At 44.2% G+C, this 27,202-nt stretch overlaps 1 protein-coding gene across 2 annotated transcripts in view; it reads right to left on the bottom strand.

Moving 5' to 3' along the window:
- The window catches only part of LOC135919777 (zinc finger and BTB domain-containing protein 14-like), a 115,159-nt gene that overhangs the window by 63,756 nt on the left and 24,201 nt on the right, over positions 1-27,202 (bottom strand). The window contains exons 5-8 of one of the 2 annotated variants that reach the window (XM_065453693.2): positions 25,898-26,024; positions 14,588-14,664; positions 11,210-11,336; positions 7,480-8,377 (exon numbers count right to left, since the gene is read on the bottom strand). In XM_065453693.2, coding sequence (XP_065309765.2) covers positions 7,888-8,377; positions 11,210-11,336; positions 14,588-14,664; positions 25,898-26,024 — 821 coding nt within the window. In that variant the 3' untranslated portion in view covers positions 7,480-7,887. Of the gene's footprint in view, positions 1-7,479; positions 8,378-11,209; positions 11,337-14,587; positions 14,665-25,897; positions 26,025-27,202 lie in introns of those variants that run through there. The other variant, XM_065453694.2, reaches the window with a different exon arrangement.

Consider the following 27,202-nt stretch of genomic DNA (forward strand, 5'->3'; position numbering starts at 1 on the left):
GGGCCTGCATAGACCGCTGTGGTATTGCTACGTAACCTGTGAACATTAACGTCTCAAAAGCAGCTCGTTCGCGTCAAGTTTGCCCTTGCGGCCGACACGACAATCGCGCATTCAGAAAACTCAGTGAAGTCGAATTTTCCTTCCTACATGCTCATTGGGAAAACTGCAAATGCCCGTGTGCTTAGATTTAGGTGCACGTTAAAGAACCCCAGGTGGCGGAAATTTCCGGAGTCCTCCACTACGGCGTGCCTCATAATCAGAAAGTGGTTTTGGCACGTAAAACCCCACAATTAAAAAAAAAACTGCAAGTAGGTATTATAGTGGCGTGCTAATCTCATAGGGTGAACCCTTTCATAACTACATGTGTCATAACCAAATCTACGCCTTCATAACCGAAGCTGTTAGCGTATGCCGAAACGCGCGCGGCGAGCTTTCTGCCACCAGACGCTTCCGCGTGTATCGAAAGATCACGTGACCGGATGGTCGTGACTTAGGCTGAGAGAAATGTCTTTTCTCGGAGCTCAGTCAGCGTTCTTTTTTTTTAATTAGAAAGCCTTTCTAGACTCATGGATAAGGTTGTGGCTGCAGACCTGTCCGCTGGAGTGTACGCATGTAGAAGTGTCATCAAGCCATAGGAAGACAGATTAAACACAGATTAATGAATGAGAACTTATTCCTAGTGAAAGTTAGTGAATGATAACGTTACAATAGAGATTGGTAGGGTTACTAATGACTACTAATTACTACTAATGACTTGTAATGACTACCAATGACTTTGAAATGGTCAATATGTCTAACAACGAATTGTAACAACTACGGTTTATTAGAAATGACTAAAAATGCTTAGTAATGTCCAGTAATGACTAATATGGACTACAATGAATTGTAGTGACCACTGATGACTAGAATATGACCAACATGTCTAACGACGGCTTTAATGACCACAATTGATTACAGATGACTCAAAATGCCTAAAAGTGACAAGTGATGACTAATGACGACTGAAATGACTTTTAATGACTAATAATGACTACGAAATCAGCAATATGCCTAACAACAATTGTCACAGCTACAAATAATTAGAAATGACTACGAGTGCTTGGTAATGGCCATTAATGACTAATAATTATGGAAATTACTTTTAATGACTACCAATGAAAATGATATGACCAACATGTCTAACGACGGCTTTTAATGACCGCAATTGATTACAAATGATTAAAAATTCTTATATGCGAGCAGTAATGACTAAAAAAAGGAAGGGAAAGAGAAGAGGCAAGGAGAAAGATGCGAATGATAAGAGGAGGAAGGGTAGGCTTTCGATGTTCACCTCTTACGAGAGATCTTAGGAGACCCAGCAATTTTTTGCATGCTACCTATTCGGTCAGACGGTCGGTGTCCAGTGTCCGTCGATCTTTCGCGGAATGTCTGAGGGCAATGATGTCATTGTGCAAGAACGCGTAATCACGTGGTACTTTTTATCAAATCTCGCGCGCTTTTGCGATAGTCGTATGAGCAAGTCTCGCTTCAAAACGATGCTCATTCTCTTTTTCGACGCCAGAGGAATCGTCCATTTTGAGTTTGTACTGCAGAGGGAGGCTCAACTGAGCCTTTTACCATGAGTTGGTCAAGATATTAAAACACCGGGTCGCGCGCGTGAGGGCTGACATCAATGACACGGGCATGCTCCACCATCACAATGCCCCCAGCCTCACGTCTTTCATCGTTACCAAGTTCCTGGCCCGGAGCAACACCCTGGTGGTCCCCCGTCCCCTTACAGTCTCGACTTGGCTCCGTGCGACTTTTTTTCCCCGACTTAAGAGAACGCTGAAAGGAAAGCATTGGGAGATTGTGGAAAACATCCAAAACATATTGCAGCGTTCCTGAAAGACATTGCTGTCAAGGAATTTCAGGGTGCCTTCCAAGCGTGCCAGACACGTCTATGCAAGTGTATTGATGGAGGGGGAATATTTCGAAGAATGTTAACCATTTCTATAGGTCGGGTCAATAAATATATTTTACCACAAAATGCGCATTACCTTAATAGTGGACCTGTACATACGTCAGCCAACGGCGTATTCGCATTTCAGAAACAGATTATTCGTATCCCATTTGAGGACTGCTGTAGATGCATTTCTTAAGGAAACACTGCCGTCAAGCAATGCATGCTTAGAAGCCCATCACGGAAAGGAAAAAAAAGAATGCTGATTCTCCTGGAATCTAGAGTAGACGCAAGTATGAAATGGGTGCCAGAAAAGATGCGTCGTTGAGGTAATGACGCTTACTCACAACCATTTTACACTCACAACCATACGCAGCTCGCCGGACGCTGCCGGCCTGGTCACGCAGCATTGCGCCATCTTTCGAAAAAGAGCGCAATATCAGCGCCGCGTAACTAAGGAATCGCTGGCGTTGAAAAGAGCACAGGCAACCCTATGTAAGCACCAAAAATCACAATCAACTGCATGGTGCACAGTACTTGCCGTTGAGCGCCGCGATTAGAAATGACAAATTAAACTTGATTGATGTTTGAGGTTTAATGGCGCAAAGGCCAGGTATGGCGAAATAGCGCCATGCTAGTGTTAATGGGTTCCTAGTGGTCTGGTGGGTTCTGTGAAGTTAATTTGACGTTGCTGTAAAGGGGCCATAAAAGAGCTTGTGTACAAGAAATTACAGCTTGAGTGATTTTGTGAGCAAGAAATAGTAAGAAATAGGAGTGAGTGTGTGAATTCTTTATTCAAAATGGCAGACAACATGGGCGGCCTGTGGCCATAAGCACCCCAGCCTAGGTGACGACCTCGAGTCCTTGGACACGGGCGCCTTCCTAATTCTGCCTAACACCCCAAATTTGATCAGCGAGGAAGTGGCTGATAAGGGCCGCCCTTTGGCATGTGTACCTGTTTCACCGGGAACTACTGCTGCTCGCTACCACTACAATCGGAAGGAATAATTCTTTTAGCTTCTTTGGATGGTGACTAGCATATGTAATGTGGTCCTGTAGAAAAAGTTGGAGGCCGGAGAGTGCATTGTCTTGCGTTTTGACTTGTTGCCCGGAGGATCTCGTTTTGCTCTCGCAACGATGTCTATTTTGTTCTCGCCACATTCAAGTCCCATTCTCCTTTTGACTTCCTGCATAATGGCTCTGTAGTTAGGCTCAAGGCCTCATGAAGGTTGCCGACAACGTGGGCTCCTTGTATTTCTTGCTTAACATGGCTGTCATCCCCTACATCTGGGTTAGGCCATCGATAGACTATCAGACATTAAAAAAGCCGGCAGATCCAAGGCCCTGTGGGAATCGAGCCTACCAAGTTAATGAAACGACTATGAGAGCATGAAGACGTAGGCGGCGATTTCATGACCTACATGACACAGATGCCATGACATTCAAGTCATGTTCGTCGTACGCTCTTGTCATACCATGCCAAGTTTGGCACATACCAAGCCGTATGCGTCTGTTTCATGACCTACATTACATGCATATCATGACATTCATGTCATGACCTCTACCATTGATTTTCATCTTACGCTCTTGTCACACTATTTTGATCTAGGTACCTACCAAGTTACCGAAACGACCATGAGAGCACCAAGACGTAAGTAGCTGTATGATGACCTACATTAGACAAATGTCATGATATTCATGTCATGACTGATCATTTATATTCGTCATACACTCTTGCTGTTCGTCATACTCTTGTTCACCATACACATACACTCTTGTTCATCATACACTCCTATTGCGTGGGCCTATCCCGAAGGTTGCGAAGAACCGCGCCTAAAATAACAATGAATAATTATCCGGTTTGCCTTATTGTTTCGCACTTTCCATAGTTCAGTATTAGAAGATTTAACCTAAAAGCATGCGTTGTCGGTGTTTTTTGCGTGTCATTTGTTTGTGGGCTGATATTCTCAATGTTCCGGGGAACCTTGTAAAGTATGTAAGACAAGGTTTGAGCATATTTAGTGATAGGATGGTGCGGTAATATATCCTGCATATACCGCATGTAATATAGCAACGCGTTAAATACACAGATACGTATATGGTGAAACAAATTTTTTTCCCGCAAGTTAAAACACACAGCAATAAGACACGTAGAAAACAATACGGATGGCATGTGTTTGTATCTGTGTGTATATGTGTATTTATTTTTCTTACTTTTGCGTGCTTTAACTTGCAGCAAAAACCACCGTCTTTAGCAAGCACCAACGAGGCCAACAAGGAGTTTTGTTGCAACCTAATGGGAGCCATATCTATACGAGAATTTAGGCTCACGGACAACTCTACCGACGCCAACAGCGGATTTTCTTTGACACGTGGCCCTTAAGGCAATCGCGTTAATATTTGAGACTACATTGTAGCACTGCTGCAAAGTACTAGGTAAGGACAAGTGAAGCGTAGTTGAATTTATCATGCAGTTAAACACTTCAATCAAAAATAGACAGCCCCAAGAAAAAAACAACGTTGCTTCCAACGGTAAAGCCGTAGGAGCCTTGCGGCTGCGTTTTTTAGCGACGTCAACACGATAGCAAACTGGGAATGGCTGCTACACAGCTTTCACTAACACCCCTCGCATAACCACAATATGTCTCTTGGCGCTTGCTGCATTGAGCCTCTTTTTGCACCATCCTCTACCTGAGTGCAAGTATCGGTTTCGTACCCCTCCTAATTCTACGTCAGGAATTGCTCGCGGATAATCCGCGAACTGTCCTCAGCAGGAGTACAGGACCGTACGCGAGCGAGTAGCGTTATCGCCGCAGCGATTCACCCGTAAGATGATCTGAACCGTGAGCCTAAGTTCATGAGACAACACTTACATGTATTGTACATGAAACTATGCAAAATGTGGAGCGCAGATTTACAGGTGCAGAACAGTGCACCCGTGAGCTAGTGGCGATGCCCTATAGATGTATCGTATACAACTGCAGACGGATTGCTGACTCACCTGCAAGGCGAGGTGCCACACTTACCGTAGACTGTAGTTGTGCCACTAGCCTGGCAGTACTGCGTATTCTGTGGCTAAGCGCCGGTGGCGTCAGGAGTTATAAAATGCCAGCACGATATGCACATGAACACTGCGACCGGTGGTGGTTATGAAAGGTAACTGAAGCTCGTAGCTGAAGCCAACGTTTCGACAGGGAGACGGAACTCATGCGGACTAGTCCCCTTTCAAAGAGAGACGCTTGCTTGTAGAATCCTTCTGGAGCACAGACGTGTTGCTCGGAGCAGATCACGCACATATGTATTCTTTGCTGCCTGTTGCTCTTTCGAGATACCTGCGCCGAGTGCTATGTGAACATAGTTCGCTATTGTTTGGGTAATGTTATTTGTATACCTATATTTATTGTCATTCACGTGCCTAATGCAATATTATGATGCGGCTCAACTCATGTGGTTGACATTTTACGTCTTTTCCAATCATGGCAGCTTGGCCGGTTTCTAGACTGGATTATGTCATTAAGTTAGAACTTCATTGAAACATTAGTAAAATATAAATAAAATGAAAAAAATAAATAATGAAATGTTGGCAAAGTGAAGAACTGGCCAAACAGCCGCAGTAGCGTTTTAAGAGAACCCCTGAAGACAAAGGAGCAAAATTCATTTTGTTCCGCATGAATTTAGTGATTGCGAATTTTGGTTTTGAGCTTGAAAAAATTCAATATCAGACGGATAAAATAGTTATCATTTATTGGTGGATTTCCAAAGTATCTACTCATAAAATAGTTTATTTTTGAATGCTCTGTAATACATTAATTTCAGGGCCGCATTTTCGATGCCCGTTGCTTCCGTTAGGAGTTTCACAATGGTTTGGCCGGTTTACGTATCCGTCTGGCGTAAACCATTTGTTTCAAAACCGCAGATGAGGATAAACGCTTCTATCTGTGCCATTTGCGTGTCGACATGGCTGAATTAGTGGATTTCTGCCCTGAAGATCACGATGTTTTTATTGTACTTCAGCCCGATCCTTAAACATGACGCTCACGCATGTTTGTGGAAATGCTGTAATTGATGAAATGGTGTGAAAAATTTGAGCTGCAAAGCCGCAGCTTTCCACAGTTTGTGTTGTTAAACATAGCGGTTCTTGAGTAGGTTTGCGGCAAGCTTTTCAGATCTCCAAACAATGATACGCGAATGATCGGCGGCTTCATTGGTTTTTGCAGCACACGTCGGTGCAGGTGACGAGGGCACTCGTTGTGGCAGTTGTCTGGGCCATGATCTTCCTAATCTTCTGAGGCAGAGGTCCGTACTCGGGCGGTAGTCGTAGCCTGCGGCTAGATCGCTCGTCCATGACGACGTCCACGTTATTTTCATGACTTGGAGTTTACGAAGCACCTATACCAGATCTCAAGTTAGAACAACCTTGATTCATGAAAGACTTTATTGGACGAACCGGAACCAACAAAAGTTACACTCTGGCAGAAAGATACTGCCGGTACATGAGTCGATCTTCGAAGAAATGATTTGCGATTAACGAGTATCGGCTATTCTCACTTTTTTTCGCAGATGATTCCAGCATTATAACTGGTGCTCGCGTGTCTTCCAGAACGCACAACTTTATTCGCATTGCGCGCAATTTGATTACAAAATGCTCGACAATTGCAGAATGTCCTGATACATGCTGGTGCCTCATGCCCTGAGCTGTAACTTAACATTTGCTATTCGGCGAGACGCGTTCACTGGAAAAGGATATAGAAGTACGCGGGTCAATACTATTAACTAAAACTATCTGAATCGTCCTGTAGTAGCCCGTAGGGATACGTTTGTCACATCAGGCTAAAAATTCCACAGCTGTAACTTGAGTGGTGCACAAGTCAAAAGAGACGACTTACGAGGGAATGAGCAACTAACTTAAAATTGACAGAGGTTCTCGCTATATATAGAAACATTTAAAATACTCGCAGTGGAAGAACATGGATATTTCTACTCCAAATGGTTTGAGTCTAGTACAGTCTCACTGTTGTCATCAGCATTATAAAGAACAAAGATTTTCGGTATGAGTACAAGATCCATAGAGAGAACCAAACCATTGCGTGTATTGAACAATATGTAAGGGAAATTAATTTTCCCATACCTGTGCCTATATATTGTGAAAGCTGTCTTTGAAAGGCCGCTAGGCCTAAGGGCCGCAATTATTAGCAGAGGTTAGATGATGATTACTTGAAAAGAACACAGTGCCTCTTTTTTAAAGGGTTCCTCATGTGAGGTCACCCCTTCTATTCGCACTGCAGAATCATTAAAAGCATTGTTAGCTAAAGCTTGTTTAAAAGTGCACTGTCAAAGCGCTTGCACAAAACTAAACGAGGAGTCAAGGATCTTGTGCGAACATTGAGCCTTCTAGTTACACAAACACAAAGTTGCAGCCCATTAGGGTTTGTCTAAAAATGAGTTTGTGAAAGCTACTTCGGCGAAAAAACTTAGTTTTGCGAACAGTTACCTCTAGTCAGGGCCTGCAGTATACTTCGACATTGCAACATCCCAAATTCTGTGGGAGACGACGTTTTTGGCCGGTAATTTTAAAAAATCAGGCGCTATCTTCGAAGCCTTGCGTTTCACTCAGCAGTTTTAAACGTGAAAAGAAGCCCGTCTGTGGACACGATGCGTTCGGATAGTTACTCGTCCCTGGGGGAGAATGTCAGCGTTAGTTTGCTGCACGGCTTCATGGTCACGTTCCTATGCAAAACACGTGGGCGATTTACTTCACTTGCGCACTAGTCACACTGTTGCGACTGCCCATCCATATGCGCCACGTGATGTGCAATCAATTGAGCTGCGTCTCTAAACGAATATACACACAATTGGCAGCTAATATTCTTACACAGATGTGCGTCTAGGCTCTCTTTCTTTGCGGACCGAAATCCACAGTGCTTGCACTCGTACGAGATTTTAGCCTAGTGAGCTCTTTTGCGGTGTCTTCGGAGATTTGTTTTCCACTTAAAGGGGCGGTTACATATGTCGCAAACGAAAGGTCTGTCGGAACTATGTGATTTGAGATGACTCTTAAGGTCCTCTTTGTTTCTGAATGGTTTAGTACATATTTGACAGATATAGGGTTTCACTCCTTTGTGAACCTGTTGATGTTTATGGAAACTCGCCCTATGCGAGAATGATTTCTTGCATATTTCGCATTTGAAGGGTCTCTCGCCTGTATGCATGCGGTAATGTTCAGTTAGACTAAGAGCTCCGCTTAGAAATTTACCACATGTCTCGCATTTGTGGCTCGACTTCTTGACGGATGATTGATTTTGTGCTCGGAAAGTGGGGGCTGTATCACCCGTGTGTTTGTTGGGTTGCCCGTGTGAGGTGTCCCGTCTGCTGGAAACCTTTCTGCTGGAAACGCAGGACGCTTGCCGTTCCCTTTCTCCGGTTCCAGTAGCATTCCTGCACGGACAAGGGCAAGTTAGCTCAAAATAGTCGACCCTTTCTATGGGACGACAAAAACACATTTTGACCAATTGAGAGTTTGACAAGCTAAACCGCCCGGTAATGGTAAGGTGACTCACTCAATTTTAGCGCTAAGTTGCTGCACTGGTATTTAGCGCTCGATGCGGGCTCTAGATTGTCAGAACTTGAACACTGGGGGTTTCGGTGGCCAGTGATGCTAAACTGCAAATTAAGAACTTTCCTTTCGAGATGCAAGCATAACAGAAGCCTTGCATTATCTAATACATCGTGTATATCCTGCATGGAACCGATGCAGGAGAGTAGGAATATTTGTCAGTAATAGTAAATTGAAAAACTCGTATTAAAAGTATTTAAAACACAACTCCATCTTCAACACGCTCACAAGGAGTATTCAGGCTAAAGTCCAGAAACGCACCCTCGGAAGTGAGACAGTTGGCATTGAAAAAGACTATTTTGCGTCGGCTAAAATACGTCTCCGTTTTATGGCGCAGCTCTTAATTATCCGCTCCAGCGGCGAGCGCCGGCGACATAACCGAGCGAACGAGAGGAAGAGAGAAACATGAAAGAGCGAACGCAGAGCGGCAGGAAACGCTAGCATTGAACGGTCGAGAGGGGGAGCCCAACGATAGCTGCCCCTTCAGTGATATGAGCGCGGGAAAGTGGTTTTATCCTGACCCGCACTACCACACCTTTCATGCTAGCATCTGGTCTCAGCCAGAGCGCTCATTTCGTACTATTGTCAATTCGCGTCGGCTCTCGCTCCGGCTTAATTTGTTTTCTTTTGTTCGGTTGTCTTGATTTGCAAATGTTTCGCGATCGGGTTGTATACGCGACGTGAAACGCGTAGTATTTTATGTAAGCCAAGCAGCCCCAGCGATTACACTGGATCCTTCGATCAGTCATTCACAAAACCCGTCGCGCTTGACCTCTGCTATGTTACCTTATCGAAATTTTTGCCTCCGTATATCGAGAAATTAATACACATACATAGCTAGTCTGAAATTTCGCATTATGGGCTATCCTAATGATTGGCGAATTTTTTAGGACGCGTTGTACGCTACGAAGGCTAAAAAAGTTCGGCAGCTTGTTACACTCTTTTAACACCTGAAAACTAAAGCCTGTTGCACCTGTGCTAATGCGTAACGTTATACGATCCTACGGGCCAGGCCTAACGAGCCGCAGTATGAAGTGACCGTACGGCACTGTAGGTAGACTACCTCAACGTCACATGCGACAACATAATGTAATACCTAAAGGTCATTTCGTTCTTCCTTTCATTGGCGCTAGTTCGTTCTTTGTTACGGCAATGTACTATTGTATACTTGTATTTATTATTGGTACTGTTGTTCACGTCACACATGCAAGGTTATGGTTTGGTTTAACCTGTGTGGTGTTACGTTGTACGTCTTTTTTAATCAAGCCAGCTTGGCCGGCATCGAGATCCGATTATTTCATAAAAAATGTAACTATCAATCTAATTTTGCTTTATTGAAGCAGTTAAATTCCGGCAAATGTATCCATCAAAATTTCTATTTAGGTTTGCAATTGGGGAAAATTATGAAATCACTAACTAAAAAAAAATTAAAAGCATAGAACTTGCAATGTTACCTACACGAAAAAGATATATCGCAGTTATATTTGCTCCACCTCGTTGATAATCCCAGGTGAACAAGTTTCTTTCTATCCATTTGCAGTTTGCTGTAATCGATACATTCTGTTCGAGAACTGACGCATGACCCTTACATATCCGAAGCATAGAAAATTTCATAGCGCTATGTAATGCATGAATTTTGTGCAATATACAGGTGCTATTTGGTGAAGTTGGCTGAATTAATTTTATTGCTGAGTTATAAATTTGTAATCTTGTTACTCGAGTTTTACAATGATTTCTCAAGTATATGACAAATCGAAAATGCAATCCGATCAGTTAGGTCCATCTATAGTTATGGAATGTTTGAGCACTGATGAAATCGAGAAACGCAAGTTGACTTCAGGTTTACTATATATATCTTCCTTTCTCACCGGACACAAAGAGGCAGGACTAATTGAAATCAAAATGGGGTCGTCTGGGCTGCTCAGCGTGCTGCCACTTGGTTACACAAGCACTGCAACTTGGTGTCTTATCGGTATGAGACGCGCATGCGCACTCTGACTAACGTATCACGTGTCAGAGTTACGTATCGCGCAAAGTGCGAACTCCATCTCAACGACGTGCTCAAGCTGCTTAACGTAGTGCTGTGTAACACTTTTGAACCTGAGCCCTTTGGAACGTAATGATGGAGTTAAAAATATATTGAATGTAAAAGTAAATTTAGGTTTTACGTACCGAAACCATGATCTTATTGTAAGGTGCGCCAGAGTGGTCGACTGCAGATTAACTTCAACCACTCTTCTTACTGCCGGCGTTCCCATGCTGCATTGCCTTGGTAAACTTGGCCATAACCCGGTTTCATTTTATGAGCCTTGACTCCGATGAGCATCTTTCCTTCACAATCTTTATATATTCCATAATGTGGAGTGAGTAAGCAGGTTACAAACTTGCAAGTGCGCCGCACATAGCAGCGTGGCTGTGGTAGTCTCTCCTTCTTACTCTGTCCATGTGTGGTCGCGCTGCTGCAACCATGTAGTATGTCAAAGCAGGCTGCGCCAGCCGAACACTCACAACTGCTGATGCAATCCCTATTTCAGCCATCACATATTGCCCTCCCAAGGAGAAATTACCGAGTGGAGGTACGATTGATCTCCAGGTAGCCGCGCCTGTCTTCACCGCGTTGCTTTGCAATGGAGCTTATCTAGATGTGAACTCACGTGGCGCCGTCTTCAAAACTGGCTGATGCATCCTCCATGCCAGCACGGCTTGTGCTGAGCCTTGGGTTATCGATGCTGCTGATGGCCCCCAGGTGCAGGTAACTAGTGCTGCCATTGTCAGTGACACCTGCATGGAATTACAGTATAGCAAAGGATTGATGTAATACTTATGTGGAATCCCGCAAGGTGAAGAGAAGTAACTATATATATATATATATATATATATATATATATATATATATATATATATATATATATATATGTAAATATTATGGGGTTTTACGTGCCAAAATCACTTTCTGATTATGAGGCACGTCGTATTTGAGGACTCCGGAAATTTCGACCTCATGGGGTTCTTTAACGTGCACCTAAATCTAAGTACACGGGTGTTTTCGCATTTCGCCCCCATCAAAATGCGGCCGCCGTGGCCGGGATTCAATCCCTCTACCTCGTGCTCAGCAGCCGAACACCATAGCCACTGAGCAACCACGGCGGGTGAGGGAAGTAACTAAAAAAAGGGATAACGAGACTTGCACCCAAACGTAACTAACTGCTGCAAAGGAAACCCATATGGGTTCCTTAAAAGAAAAGCTTCGCACTGGAAGAAAAAGTCGTCCTGGTCCCGGACTTGAACCCGGGTCTACCGCTTTTCCGGGGCAGCCGCTCCACCATCTGAGCTAACCTGGCGGCTAGCAGATAGCAAGACGAAGTCGAATGTAAGACCTCAGAAGCGTAGGCAAGATATTGACGTAATAGTTCTGCGGGATTCCGCAATGTAGAGAAGTAATAACATTTTTTAAAATTACTTACAATTTAGAATTTGGAATATTCATTTATGTTCAACAGCGAAGCAGTTAATTACGTTTGGGTGGGTGTCTCATGATCGCTTTGTTGTACTAAATAGCTATTTATTATAGTACCTATTATATTTTCTGATTATATAATATTTAATATAGTATTATAGGTGTGTATTCGCCGTAGTGCAAGAGCAATTATAAGCAAATGAACATTTAATTGCGATATATGGTGCAAGTGAAGAAGCTTTTTTTTTTGGGGGGGGGGGTGAACCTTACTGCATTGCTTCCGTACGGGGTACTTTTTCTTTCTGCAACTAGGTCTTGAATGCATGCAAGAACTTCGTGGCCTTGGGTAAATATAGCACGATCATGATTCTGCACTCTTGTTATATTTTTCTGTAGACTGTCAAGTTCTATCTCATACCGTCGGCCAAACACCACACTTGCAAAACTTAAAAACGACATGTCGGGTATTTTTTTTGTCTAACCTTTCGTGCAATATATTTGATGTAATAACCAGTAATAAGCAGCTTAGGTGTTTGACGAAGTTCTTCCTTATTGTTCAACTATTACGAGCAATAGATATAGCCCCACGCAGATGAGGACAAAGAAAAAAGTGAGAGGATGCCTTTCTACCGAGGGAATTTGAATTCTTGTTTCATGCATGCCCTGAAATTTTTAATCTACGAGAGATACATGCGAAAGACGAGGACGTATTCGCATTTCAGAAACTGATAACCCGAAGCCCATTTGCGAATTCCCGTATGTGAAGTTCCTAAGAAGGCTAATCTATAGGCTGTACATGTTTAGCAGCTCACTACAAAAGCGAAAATGGCTGTACTCCCCTATGTCCCCTGTGTAGGCCATTGATAGAATATCACAGAATTTAAAGAAAGAATAAGATTGCGGAATGCGCATACGAGAGAGTCATATTGCAGACAGCACATCAGCTTTGAATGTAATGCATAAGTGCTGCTTCATGAGGAAAGCTACTTAACTATGCAGCGGAATGCCTCAATGCACGTTAAAAGCGTGGACTGTATGAACAGCGATGCAAGGATTGTAGCTAGGTGCGCATCTTCCCTATAACTGCGCTGACATTGCGTGACATTGAAAAAAAGATAAATGCGAGAGACTTGAAGGGGCGGAAACTACGGCAGAACCCTCGTCGAGATGACCATCGATGCTACTGAGTTTAGCATTAAAACTGCCGGGACACACCGTATTGTTGAATACGCCTTTCTTTATAATACGAAAGGGGGAGGGAGGAAGCGAGTTGGCTAAGAATTTTTATGGCGTTGTTACACCCTCATGGGTGAGTCTCTGCGCCTTCGTACGTCACATACAACATTAAACGCGGATTTCTAACCACCAGAACTAAAGATTTGACTTTCGTCATCTTTGAGTTCGAATGAACTACACTTTGATAGCACAGGTGTAACATAAGCAACTCAATTTTAGTCTCGGACATTCTCAATTTTAAAACCGTGCCGTTAAAGTTACAGCGTTCGTCAGTCAGGCCTGCGAAAGAGATTGCACAGTTACTGGCAGAACGAATAATGCTTGATGGATACAAAGAACGCTGATCACTTTACAAAAAAGAACATGCAGTTGTCAAGGCCGGTGTCTCATCATGACAGATTTTCTTGTTAACAAAGCGTTACAACTTTGAAGTAGTGGCACACTCATTGTAAATCGTTGTCTACTCTGGCTGTTACTCTGTCAGTACAAATACTCTTAATGTTTCCGAAGCGTATAGTTGGGTTACTATGTAAATACTTGTGGCGACAGAGTGCAGAGCACTACCCAACAATTGTGTGTCTTCTTGCGTTACATTTTCACTATTCTTTTAACGTCGTTTATGCTGCATCTTTGACTTGGCTTGCTTGGTATGAAAGAGCCAAGAGCTTCATTATAAACTGTTTTAGGTTGCCCCGAGTAGCCTACTGTTACTACTACAGTCGGCCGCAACAGGATACGTCGGCTGCTCATAACCTGTTTACTTGAACAATTATCGCACTGTGCCGAAAATGTGACAGCACCGTTACGACCCTCCAGTATATGGACCTGAAGCGCCGCCATAATTTAACGTGAGACTCAAATTCGTATCAAAACATTTTTTTTTGTCTAAGTTTGATCAGTTCAAGAGAAAAATTGTCATGATGGTAGTATGACAAAACCACCGAGATTCTAGCTTGGCAAATAAAAATGGTACAGCAATCATCATGCGCCAATTTCAATTACGAGTAAATTGATCGCGCCATGCAATGCAGTACGGTGTCGGCTTCTGACACGACCATCAAGGAGCGTGCCTTTGCTGTCGACCAATATGATAACTCGTTCAAAAAATGTAACTGCACAAATCTGTATGAATTTGTATGTATTCAGTTACGCACAGATTTCTTAGTAAGGACAGTTATAAGCCCTCCCATGGAGGAACCGTCTTGGCGGTGCTGCTAAATTGCATCCTCGTACGCAATAAATGCACCGCTGCCATGGTAACCGTAGATGCTATCTCCTATGTTCGCTGTGAAGTATCATCGCAAGTTGCACCGGTAGCGAATGGAAATCGTCTACGTACCATCCACGTTGCAAGTTTCTTCGGTAATCGCCGTGGTTTGCGTGTTCCCCTGGTAACGCCAGGCGTCCTCATAAAGCCTGCAATTATGGTCACATAGTTACCACTGTGACCAAAAAGGTGGCAATGTTTTAATAAAGTTGGGAAAAAGCAAAGTAGTGTTTCGTAAATGCAGGACTTTCAATGTTTCGTTCTCCTTAAAGGCACGCTATGCTGGCTAGCATAGAACGAATGGCACGCTCGGAGCAACGAGTTGTGCAGAGCACTGATCCAATATAGTCGAAATGACACCTTCCCTGGCACGAACACTGTCAGCGGAAGCGTTAAAGGGCTTACAACGGGTAGGATGCGTCAGCATATTGTTTGCTATATAAAATGCGTACTCCACTTGCCGCAGTAACATAATATTAAAGATAGTTTCGTAATGAAACCGTTGCTGTATGCAAAACGTTTTTTTTTTTCAATAATGAAACACGCTGAAACAAAAATGGCACTATGCGGATACTTTCTGCAATTAGGATGCCAAGCAGCGCCTATTTTAGAGAAATTCTTCTCTGTACCCGCCTTTTATGATTGGGCACCCGCGTGGTGAATGTCGCTTTTTCACGCTAATTACATGCATGACTCACGTATCCAGGAGTTATGAGGAATACATGGTATTTTAACCTTAATTTAAGCCTTTATTTTAACACTTACGAACAAAATGACGAGTTTCAATGAAATATTGCTGGACTAGAATGAAGAAAATATTTTCAAGCCATGCGAAGTTTGCTTCTATGTCACTCGTGGATCCTACCACGGAATTCTTTCAAGGATACGGTTTATTGCGAGAACAGCATGAAAAATATCCTAAGACGGATACAATGCTGTCCCCGAAAATAGCTGAAATGCAACGTGCTACTGCATTTGCTCCCAAATGCAACAGGGCACCGTAGAATACCATGACTTTCCACTTCTACATCGCTGTAGTACAAAGTCGCCCCAGTTCCCTCTCTGAAAAAACAAAACATTTAGAACCAAGTAAGCTAAATTTAAGCTGTCAAAAATATTAAAAACTGAAACACACCTTCATTGGCCTCGCAACTCCATTGCGCATTTGGGGGGTAGCCCTTAAACAACACATGTAAACAGAAGAGCAAACGTTTTAAAGCAAGTTGTGTCTTTTCATGGACCGGGCCTAATATTTAGGAAATAGGATTGTGCGGCCAGTACCTACCAAGTCACAAATTTTCGTTTCAATTGGCAAAAGACAGCATTGCGGGGCACTTTGACAAGTTGTCTTGAAAGCACGGTATTGGCACAGCAAGTGTTCACTGAGGTTCAGCTAATTCGGAGGTCTTTAGTACAAGAGCCACGACTTCATCAAACGCATGTCAGAGTAGTAAATGCAGCATAAATTTTCACCACCATAGCTTCTGCAACGAGAAACATAAATGCAAGTGAACCGCGGCCATCTTGCAGGGTAGTTTCATTGAAATTCGGCTGTCCCACTTGGGGTTGAACACGGGACTTCCAGCTATATAGCATGCCGTGGTGGGTGTGCAGTGTAGTATTGATACATGAACGAAACGTAGTATCTTATGTAAGTACGCTTGCTTAATGTTCTGCAAAATCTTATCCCGAGCGCTAAGCAGCTGGCGTTGCGCTGAACATGGCAATATTTTCGCACCGCCCTTGCATCGTCGCGTCTTCATCTAAGAAAGCCTCCGATTTCAAAGCTCAAGCTGGGTGTGAAAAATACCCCTTTTAGGTGTGAACAAATGTACAAATAATAAAGATTATCATATCGGTCGTGTCTAAGGGCAAAAATATTGAATGAAAAATGGACAAGGGGTAAAGCTCACGTTGTGTAGGCAACCAAAGTAGATGAAGCGTCTTGGGTACCGTCATGGCTTGTACGTGGGTTACTTCGTCCGTCATACTAAACACAGGAGGTATTCGTAACTGCTTTCTTGAGCCATGCCTGATGTCTCGATGTCCCATAATTGGCGTGTATTGTCGACTCGGCGTTGCTAAATCACCGCGCATGCGCTTCTCAACGCCAAATAAGAACTAATAAAAACTAATAAAACTTTTGTCAATTCGAAATTTCGATTAGAATGATACCACATATCTGGAAAAAACGAAACGTTTGAGTCCGCTACTAGCTTGACGCTAATGTGGAAATTTTTGAACGCCAGCAAAGGCGCCCCGATTACCCGTGCTATCTATCCTCTAAATCATCTAACCAAACTAAATTTCACTAACCACGAAAAGAAGTACATTTGTCGGATGCTATCGCTACTTTCCTTTTATGTTCCTCTCAAAGTGAAGTGCACATCCTTTCGGAAAAAAATTGTGGAAACTCGTGGAAGCGCAAGAGGTATACAAACTAAGTTAGCCCTAACTAGCGTATGATTGCCAGATCTATGTTGTTGGTCATCTGAGCACGAGGTTGCGCCATCGAATCCCGCCCAAGGCGGCTGCACTTCGATGGGTTCGAAATGCATTAAACCCGTGTACTTAAATTTTGGTGCACGTTAAAGAACCCCAGTTGGTCTAAATTTCCGGAATCCTCCACTACCGCGTGTCTCATGATCAGACAGTGGTCTTGGCGGCTAAAACCACAGAATCTTTTCGATTGCCAGATGCTGCAATTCTGCTCAGTGCTGTTGTGACACTCTCTGGCTCAGTAGAAATGAAACAGGTAGATCTTATCACCCTACGAGTGCATTGCGCTCGCTTTGTTCTGTTGCCCACAAATTCCAGTACTGTCTTCGGTAATACCTAGCAATACAGAAATGCGACTGCTTCGGACTAGCCGTGGTTTTTTGGATGCGAACGCTCATGCGCCGTGCATAGACGTAGCTCAGTCATACACAGCACACCGGGGAACAATTTTGTGTGATTGCTCCAAGGTCGTGAATTGTGCTTCACGCCTAGCACGACGAGTGCTGCTGTAGTTAAACACAATACGCTGCTGCCCACTCCTCACCTCATAGATTCGTGTTTTACAAGCTTTTATCAAATATTGGTGACAAAGAATCACATTGGAAACCTTTATAACATTTGCGAGCATGGAGCCACAACAAATGAGGGGCCAATTGCAGAAACAAGCAGAGTCAGCAGTCGGGGCAGTTTTCCCATGGTTTCGCAATCGTTTGAACTGCAAGGGGGACAGTTGCCATTTAACTAGTGCTTCCATTGCTTCATGAAAATGTTTGCGTAACAAAGGTTTCCGCCACTGTAAACACGAATGAATATTGGCAACGAATAGTGGAAAGTTAGGACATCGATGGTTTTTGAGCCTGTTATACATCATGCAGTCTTTAGTGCGATATATGTGTTTGCTGTAGCTGTGCCAGTTGAACATACATTATACTGAGCATCACCAGGCGATTTCAAAACGATGGCGGCTCAGACAACGTTAATTTAATGAAGTAAATTCTGTCTGTTTATTGCGTAAGTAAGAGGGAATAGTCTCGCCAACAAGGTGATTGCAGCGCAAGAGCAAAAGCAGCCTCTCAGAAGGGAAGCAGTCTGCATGCACAATGCTCTGACGTCACATAGAAAGCCCACAGATGCTCATTAGGTGATAAATACGCAGTGCAGCAATTGATTTTTTCTAGAAAACAGACAGGTGGGCTAGTTGGTACTGCATAACTTCTGGCTAAGTACAAAAAGCCACGGAGGAAAACAGAAATGAAGCTTTGAGCCCTTGTACACTTCTACTGCCCTACGCGCCTTCTTGCGCTTTGCCTCAAGTAATTGATTTCTTGCTACTACCAGATCCCGGTTATATTTTTCGTGTTTAATACCGATCGGAAAGTGTATACGTGACAGTGTGGTCTTCGTAGAGGAATATGGGCTCCAAACGCAAAACGGAACGCCACTTAATTTTGTGTTTAGTATTTTCAATACTATCTAAGTAAATCTGTCAATAGACAATGATATCAAGTTAAACATAGCTGGACATTGTTCACGTAAATACGTAAATCTCGCTTGTAAACATTTAACTTAAGCAATTCTTTTGCTGCTGCGTGACACTATCTGGCAAATACTTTTATTTATGCAATATCTTACTTGAAAAAATGAATGAGAACAGTGTTTCTACTTGTTTGCCACAAAGTCGATGCCACGAAGTTCATGCTGCTAAGTTTATGCAAACCTAGGCGAAATAATTATTGGTTCTCAAGGAAAGACGCACCGCACCCAAAGTTGCCATATCTATGACATGCCCGAATCAACAAAAATATATATTGCAATAAACTTTCGCTTTCGATACTTTCCACAGCTTGCTCTTCAGCCTGCCACTGTGTCGGCTACTCTACTAGTTACATTTGTGATTCGATAATATTTTCCGTGCTTGGGTATCGACGAAGTATGCCCAGTGCTTTGTTGTGTTTCTTTCCCGTTTCGCTGCAATACTCATTGCCCCAGGTGACCTGTCTTTACATGTATAGAATTTCGTTTATGGAACGATAAGTTTTAACACAAAAGCGTTAAGGGTGCCATGCATATGACAAAATCGGTTGTCGGCGGTGGTCCATGAACGAAAATGAACGAAACGCGTAATGAGAAAACATGGGATTCCTCACCACCTGTGGCAACTTTTTTAATCCACTTTGAATTCTATTCATGTATCGTTTCTTTAATTCAATTAGTGAGCAAAAGTATTTGGGAAACATTCATGGAGTGTGCCTATGTTTGCCAGCAACAGTTGCCTCTCATTCCTTTCCCCCTACTTCTTTGTCACAAAATGCTGAAAGCTTCTGTTATCGGCGCCGAACGAGGCGCATACAGCGGAGTGCGTTTCCGAAGTGGAACACAAAAGTTCAGTGTGCACCATCTGCCAGTCATCAGCATTGAGAGGCGGTCACGTCTGGTTTGACATCACCGGTTGATGATGCTGCCGCTTCACTGCAAGATTTTCTCCTCTATTTCGTTTCTCTTTAATTTCAAAGTGAGAAAACAAAAAAATCAATGAAAGCTGATGCGAATATACCGCAGTTTAATGCTAGCATCATCGCCCAGTGAAGTAAGCCTAGCCGGCGGCGCCAACATTTCATTCAGTTATTATTGGGACATGAACTCCGCTGTTCGCGTTTCGTTTGGCAGAGATTGAACATCTGCAACTAAAGCAATGCGAGACAAAACATAAACCTTTCACCTGGATAAGAGGCTTCTCTTTTACTAACGACTAAGCTTCAGCTAAGATGCGAGTTAATCAATGGTATTTCTACCTTGGAGTGACGTTGAGGAGCATAGTAGAAACAACCGCGAGTCACGAAACCATTCCTTTATTGAGGGAAACTGTGCCCACAAAACAAGTTTCGCTTGGGCTGAACGAGAGCACCGAGCACATGCGTTGATCCTCGGAAAACACATGTGCGACTCAAGCGAGTCGGTTATTTATAAATATTTATTCGAATATTCCAGACTAATCTCATGGGCTCAAGCGCCTTACAGTATGTGGAAGAATATTCTCGTCACCCATGCAACCTGATTACACAAGGTTCCACTATAACACAGACAGCAGACGTAATCAGTGACGATGACCCAGAGGGTTCTGATGCATGCAAGCGCGTAATTCGCGGAGCAGTAGCCTAACACTTTAGGCAGTGAAACGGGTTCTCCGGAAAAAGATAAAAAGTACACGTTTCAATGTGCCCACCTTAAAAAGTATCGTGTCCGGCCCACGAGCACCAAACAAGAGCGAAGACCAAGATACCACGTAATAAAGAAAAATAAAGCTAAGAAATCACGGTTGGTTGGCTACGGTATAACCTATTACTGGCGCACAAATTGGACTGCTTACAGACATGTCACGGGCTTACAGGCCATGCGCACATTCGCTGAATGTTTCTGTAGATTTCGAAATGACAGCCTTTGACTCAGTCCATGTCGGCTTGTAGGGGTGCAAACACAATCATTGCCGCCGGCCTGGTATTCGACGAAGCATCGTCGAAGATTGGAGCGTTGCCTGACCGTCCTTGGCTGGATCTTGATGCGTAGGCGGGCGAGCTGTCGTGATCCTGCCAGGCAAAGGTGATTCTGCGACGCAGGGCTGTCCTAACAAGTCTTGTGATCAACGTACGTGCTCATTCCAGTCGTCCTTGTCAGGTGACCTCGAGCTGCCCGGATTTGGAGTTCTTGCCATGTAGTCATAGCTGTCGTCGACTGTGCGGTTAAGGATTCATTGTTGATGGTGTAGTAGTGTCCTCTGTGTACTAAGAGGTCACTGCGCGGTGGCCGCGTCGATGATGATGGTTCATGATCTTACCTTGGTTATTTAGAGGTGTCTGATCATAGATCCATGGCACTGTCCCCCTGTTTCGCGGCGCCGTCAGGTATGCCTTATGAAGCGTGGTTTTTCCTTCTGAGCTTCCTCGAAATGGCAGCATGTCCTCCTTGTTCGTTTGGACGGATCTTGCATTGGTGGTGGATGGAATTCTGCACTGCAACAAACACCACTCGAATCTCCTTAGGTTGCTGTGTTCTGTAGTTTGAGGGATACAGACGACATATCGGCCACGTATTGGCCCATTGTGCCTTGGGCGCTGCAATGAAAAGCAGTGCCTTGGCCACGGCCATCGAGAAAGTCTTCGGGCTCTCCACCGAGTTCCAGCCAAGCAGTCAGCAATTTCACGGGGTCATTTGCCTTGCTGTTGGTGCAGAGAGTTGAAGGCAAAATGTCGTAGTGCCATCTCACGGTATGGGTGTAGGCGATAGATTGGTCCTCTTTCTCCGCAGTGGCAGCAGAGCGAGCAGTCGTCAGGTACGGGCGTGAAGGAACCTAGTGCTTGAATTTTCCCCCTCGGTGAAAACACTGGGCGACGGTGACGTCGAGTGCGCTTTTCCAAAGTGTTTTCGATGCCTCTTGCTTCCGTCAGAAGTTTCGTATTGCTCTTCGCTCGCTTACATATCAATCTAGTGTAAACCACTTTCTTTAAAACCGCCGATCAGGTGGAACGCTTTGAGCTCTGACGTGTGCGGTTGGACGGGCCTGAATTAACAATTGATTTCTGCCCTGAAGATCATGGTGTTCTCATTCAACTTCGGCCCGCTCCTTGGCACGACGCTCGTGAACGTGTGTAGATATCCACTGCGAAAATATGAAAGTGCAGCTTGTCACAGTTTCAATTGTTAAACGTACCGCTTATTGCACAGGTTTCCGGCCAGCTTTTAATATCTCCTAACGGGGATCCGCTAATGATCGGTGGCTTCTTTGGCTTTTGCGGCACATGTGGCTGCGGGTGACACGGGCACTCTCACTGTGGCAGCTGTCTGGGCCACGATCTTCCTAGTCTTCTCGGGCAGAGGTGCGTACTCGGGCAGTTGTTGTAGCTGGCGGCTAGCTCGCTCGTAGATTACAATGTTCTCTTTATTTTCACGCCTGGTATGGTTTATTCGGTCTCCACGAAGCACCTCTACGAGATGTCACGTTAGTAAAGGGAAAAATCAGGCATCCACCCGTTCGTAGCAACTGCTACACCTGCTACTTTGCAGCAGTTGTTACGAACGGGTGGAGGTCTGATCTTTCCCTTTAATAATTACTTCTCTCCACCTTGCGGGTTGCCGCAGAACTGTTACGTGAAACATGTCACGTTGTAGTGACGGTGAACAACGCAGTCAGAAAACCCGTGAGTCATGAAAGACTTCATTCGCCGAAGGGGAACCAACAAAATAATTTGCATTTGTGCACAAAGATATTACCGGGCACTTGAGTCGCTTGTTGAGCAAATGATTGGCGATTAACGAGCATCGGCTATTCTCACTTTTTCGAAGAAGATTCCGGTATTATCTTTGGCACTCACGTGTCTTCCACAATCCACAACCATATTCGAGTTGCACGTAGAATTTGATTACAAAAGGCTCGACTAAAAAATCGAAAAAGGATAGAATAGACGCACCAGCATGCATCAGAACATTTTCGTCAGGAGCTGAGCTGTCTCTTCACATTTGTTATAAAACGTGTTCACTGGAAAAAGATATAGAAGCACGCGAGTCAATAATGTAACCAAAAATTGTATGCGACTGGTCCCGTCATGGCTCGCAGGGATACGTTTGTCACATCAGGCTAAAAAATTCTACAGCTGTAACTAGAGTGGAGTGCTAGTCAAAAGACACAACTCCGAGTGAATAAGAAACTGCACTTTAAAACAGAGAGGCTCTGCCTCAATACAACTATCAATAATATATTCGCAGGGGGAGAACACATATAGTGAAGCTCGAAATTATTTGAGTCTAATATAGTCTCACTGTTGTCATCATCATGATAAAGAAGAAAAAGATAGTGGGTGCGTATATATTGACTGTGTTTCCTGAACACACGGTCTTTTAAGGATTCATAAATATGCGGTCTTATGTGCCAAAGCCTCGATTTGATTATGAGGCACGCCCTAGTGGGGGACTCCGGCTAAATAATAAAATTAAGCATTAAGCAATAAAATCTCCCATGAGTGTAAGGCTCGGGAAGCAGCTAAATTAGATTAAAAAAGACTGTCTTTTCGAGATGATGGCTCGGGGGTATATAAATGGTACATACAGTGACCAGCCTATTCAACAGAATGGCCCGAACTGACACTGCCTCAAGGGGCGTGTTAAGGCCTACGGGTAGGCAAGCTAACGCTTTGTCCGCCACTATTGGAACACCGCAGGAGGCATTAGCCTCGTTGCGGTCTTTATGATAGATCATGTATTGACGTAGAAAGTTTGTCTGTGTGGGTTTCAGATGTGTCTCTTGAACACACAGCAACCTTGGTTTATGATTGTGTAGCAGTTCTGTAATGTTGTCGAGGTTATGTAGAAGTCTTCGTACATTCCACTGTAGTATTTGTGTTTCCATTATGATAAATCATAAGGGTGCTGTGTTTAGGAGAGGTATATTAGTTCACGGGCGCTTTGGAGGCGCCGCGACGCGAGTTTTGTCTTTTTTGGAGAGATCGAGAAAGTCACGCCGCTCCTTAGGCGCTGGTGGCGCCATCTTGCTGGTGGTTGTGTCGATCGCTTCTTGTGAGTGCTTTTGTGGACGCGAAGGTCTCGGTACGTTGGACGAGACCTTTGAGGCCACCTGCCCGGAGGTGGATGGCCCCTAGTGCTGGGGTAGCAGGCCAGCACTTGCTGCAGCCACAGCAGGGGCACATGGCGTTACTGTCGACTCACTGCTGGTGGGTCGGACAGCCGCCGGAAGCCGTTGTGGCACTGCCCCCTGACGCGTCACATCGGCAAAGGTGTTCTTTGGTAGGAGGGATACCCGCCTGCATGCCTTCTTGAAACTTATGTTTCCTTTTACTTTATTTGTAACAATTTCCTTTCCTTTCTTCCAAGATGGGCACGGCCGCCAGTATGCAGCGTGCTCTCCATCACAGTTTAAACAGTGGAGAGAGTTTGCACAAGAGTCAGAGTCGTCCTCATGAGCACTGTATTTCGCGCAGGTTTGGTGACCTTGGCAGCTCTGTGAACTGTGACCGAAACGCTGGAATTGGAAACTTCGCAGGGGATTAGGAACGTATGGCCGAACCCGAAGCTTCATATACCCGGTCTCGATGGACTCGGGCAGAACACTTGTGACAAAAGTATCAGGTGCTTGGTCTGTATATCCTTACTGTCACGCCTCATCTTAATTCGTTTAACGTTGATGACGTTCTGCTCCCTGAAGCCCTCCAGGAGTTCAGCCTCAGTAAGCTCCAAGAGATCATCATCGGAGACTACATCATGGGTAGTATCCATAGTACGATGCGGAGTTGCTGTTAATTTGGCGTCTCCAAATGATACTACATTGGGTGACTTTTCATACTGTTTCTGGTTGGGGAGTTCCAAGAGATCATCGCTTGCCATCCTGGATGCTTTATAACCTATACCAAAAACTTGGGTGAGAGACATAGGCACGAGGAATGGTGAGATTGTTCGCATGGGTTTGTCTGGTTGCTCAGAGTGGACTACGTGGAAACGACGGAAAGTTTTCTTTTCATGGGCAAAAATCTCGAAGACATCATCCGCGCGCCCCCTTTTCAGGAAGCAATGAGGTAGTGGAGGGAAATAAGTAGCCATAAAAGAGTGTAATCTCGGAATTAACGCCAGCCACCCACCGTGGAGTCCTAGAAGGTGACGCTGCAGGACCTACGAAACACGGCCTGCAAAAGCCAGCTGTATATTACCTGTCGTGTGTGTTTCCTTCTTCGTCCCTTGTCGTTTGCGCGGTTACATGACGCATTCCAAGTGCATAACCACTATAACCAAATATGAAATAACCTAGGTTGGCTATTCACACGAGGCTATAGCCCTTGCTGCCTGGAAAAATTGTGAGTAAGTGAAGCCAGGAGAAGACAGGAAAGATGGAAAGTGAGAGAAAGATGAAGGTTGGAGGCAGAGAGAGACAGGAAAAGGCAAGCACTGATGTTCCCCGGGTGGGTCAGCCTGAGGGTGGCCTCTATGCGAAGCAGAGGCCAAAGAGGTTTGTTGCCTCCGCCGAAGTGCCTAAAAAGTCCGAACACCCGGTATCGTCTCAACCCAAAGGGGGACTCTGGAATAATTTGGTCTACCTGGGGCTCCTTAGCGTGCACCTAAATCTAAGTAGAAGGGTGTTTTCGCATTTCGCCCGCATCAAAATGCAGGTGCTGTGGTGGGAATTTAATCCCGCGACCTCGTGGTTAGCAACCGAACACCATAGCTACTAACCAGCCACGGCGGGTCGCAGCACTTTTGGACTAAGTTTCTAAATGAGTTCTTTGACATCATCTAAATTGTGTACGAGTCTCCTTACATTCCTGCGCAATATTGGTGTGCATATATCGCAGAATACAATTGTACTGCGTGTCTCATATAAGACAGGTAACTTAGCTTACAAAGTCTTTTTCATTCCATATGACACAGGGTTACTGTGGGCTATAGGGCTCGAAGTGAACCGGCAGTGCGGTTCGAATAAGAATCGTGTTCAGCGCCCTTATTGCAAGCGGTGGTTTGGCAAAACCTCGCCTTTAGTGACATCTTTAAATGCCACGAGCCTAGAAGTTGATGAGCTCTTCTTGGATGGTCGAGCAACGCAGGTGGCACCCGCCGAAGGGGCTGGTTGCCCAACACTGGCCCCACCCTTCGTGGGCGAGTCTGCTGCGGCAGTAGCTGTTCACACACCGCATCAGTATACCGTACGGTACGCTTGAAGTGTATTCACGCGTCTTTCAAGTAGACGCTTTCTTTTGCTCTTACCCTTATGATCTATTTTTCTATCTTGTGTGTGGGATAAAATCGGGAGGGAGTGGCCCGGTCGCCATTGCAGTTTGCTCAATGGCTGGGTTGCATTATGTCGATAAATGTTTCGAATTGTGGGCTCACCTCGCGGTGTCTTCTGTAGTGGACGATACTTTCTCTACGCCAGCGTGGCTCGTACTGGGCCTGAAGTGATGGGCACTGCCGGAGGACTCCGCAGGCGCGTGATTGGTGCTCGCGCTGTCAGTGGCATCTGCATAACCCGAAAAAAAAAGAGCAGAAGTGTTCACTCGTTGTTGTGCAGGTGTGATTGAAAGAGCATGAAAAATAAACGTTGGCATGCAAAACGTTTTAATTGGGCTTTAAAGGTAGGGAAGGCTGGCTGCTGTTTTGGCGTATGCAGCGCGCTCTTTATTTTCGAAATTCTGGAATTCGGTGCTCAGTGCAAGCAAGAGATTCGCATTGACGTAACAGACAAGCACGGTGCAAATTATAGAATGTTTATTATTATAAAAATAATACTCGATTTTAATACAGAGGAACAGAAAACGACGGTGTTCTAAGGGAGACGACAGAATATTACATTTTAGTGGGCTACAAAAGTCAAATCTGTTTCAAATTTCCAACAAGAGGCGTGTTCCATGCTTTAGTAAGGTCGCAATGAAACATGTAATAAATTGAATTACCAGGCTTTGGCACACAACAAACTTGCCTTTAGCAAGAAGGACGCGTTCTCGTTATTGTTGAGCTGCTTAGTAACGCGCAAAAGGAAACTTCAGCGCGGAGGCTTCTGTCTAAGTACCTGGAAGCAGAGAAATTGTTTTTCTCGGTCATGCTTGTACCAACATTGATATAGGCTGCGGAATGTGAAAGAAAATAATGAAATCTTGTGTCTGCCATAAACTAACCTATTGTTCAGACAGTGCAGGTCTTTATAAAGAGCATTGAACGCGACAAAGTTGTGCGAATGAATATCAAGCTTGCAACTCTGTAATTGAGCAATAAATACGATATCATAATTCTGGAAAGTAAATCCACTGATGCCCGTAAACTGACAAAAATGACATGCAGCGGCCTGATGGTTACCTGAAAGTTAAAAATAGGTCTTATGAAAAGCGCTCGGAAACATTTGTCATTTCTGTAAATTGTTACTTCATAAATTAAACATGGCCGCTTTTGATATCCTAAACCATGCGGTTAACGGGACTGCGAGATTTGTTATAGGATTACTGTTACTAAATTGCTGACATTGTTTTAAATGTTTATAAACTTGCCAATTTCTGGAAATTTTGGCATACCATACCAAATAGATAATTCCGTGACTACAGTCACTAGAACATTCTCAAATGCAACGAACATCGTTTACGTCAGTCTAAGAGCTGCCCCTCAAACCATTTCTGCATTTTAAATGTTGAGTATGAAATTCTGAAA

The sequence above is a fragment of the Dermacentor albipictus genome, chromosome 9 (assembly GCF_038994185.2).
Source record: "Dermacentor albipictus isolate Rhodes 1998 colony chromosome 9, USDA_Dalb.pri_finalv2, whole genome shotgun sequence".
Taxonomy (NCBI): domain Eukaryota; kingdom Metazoa; phylum Arthropoda; class Arachnida; order Ixodida; family Ixodidae; genus Dermacentor; species Dermacentor albipictus.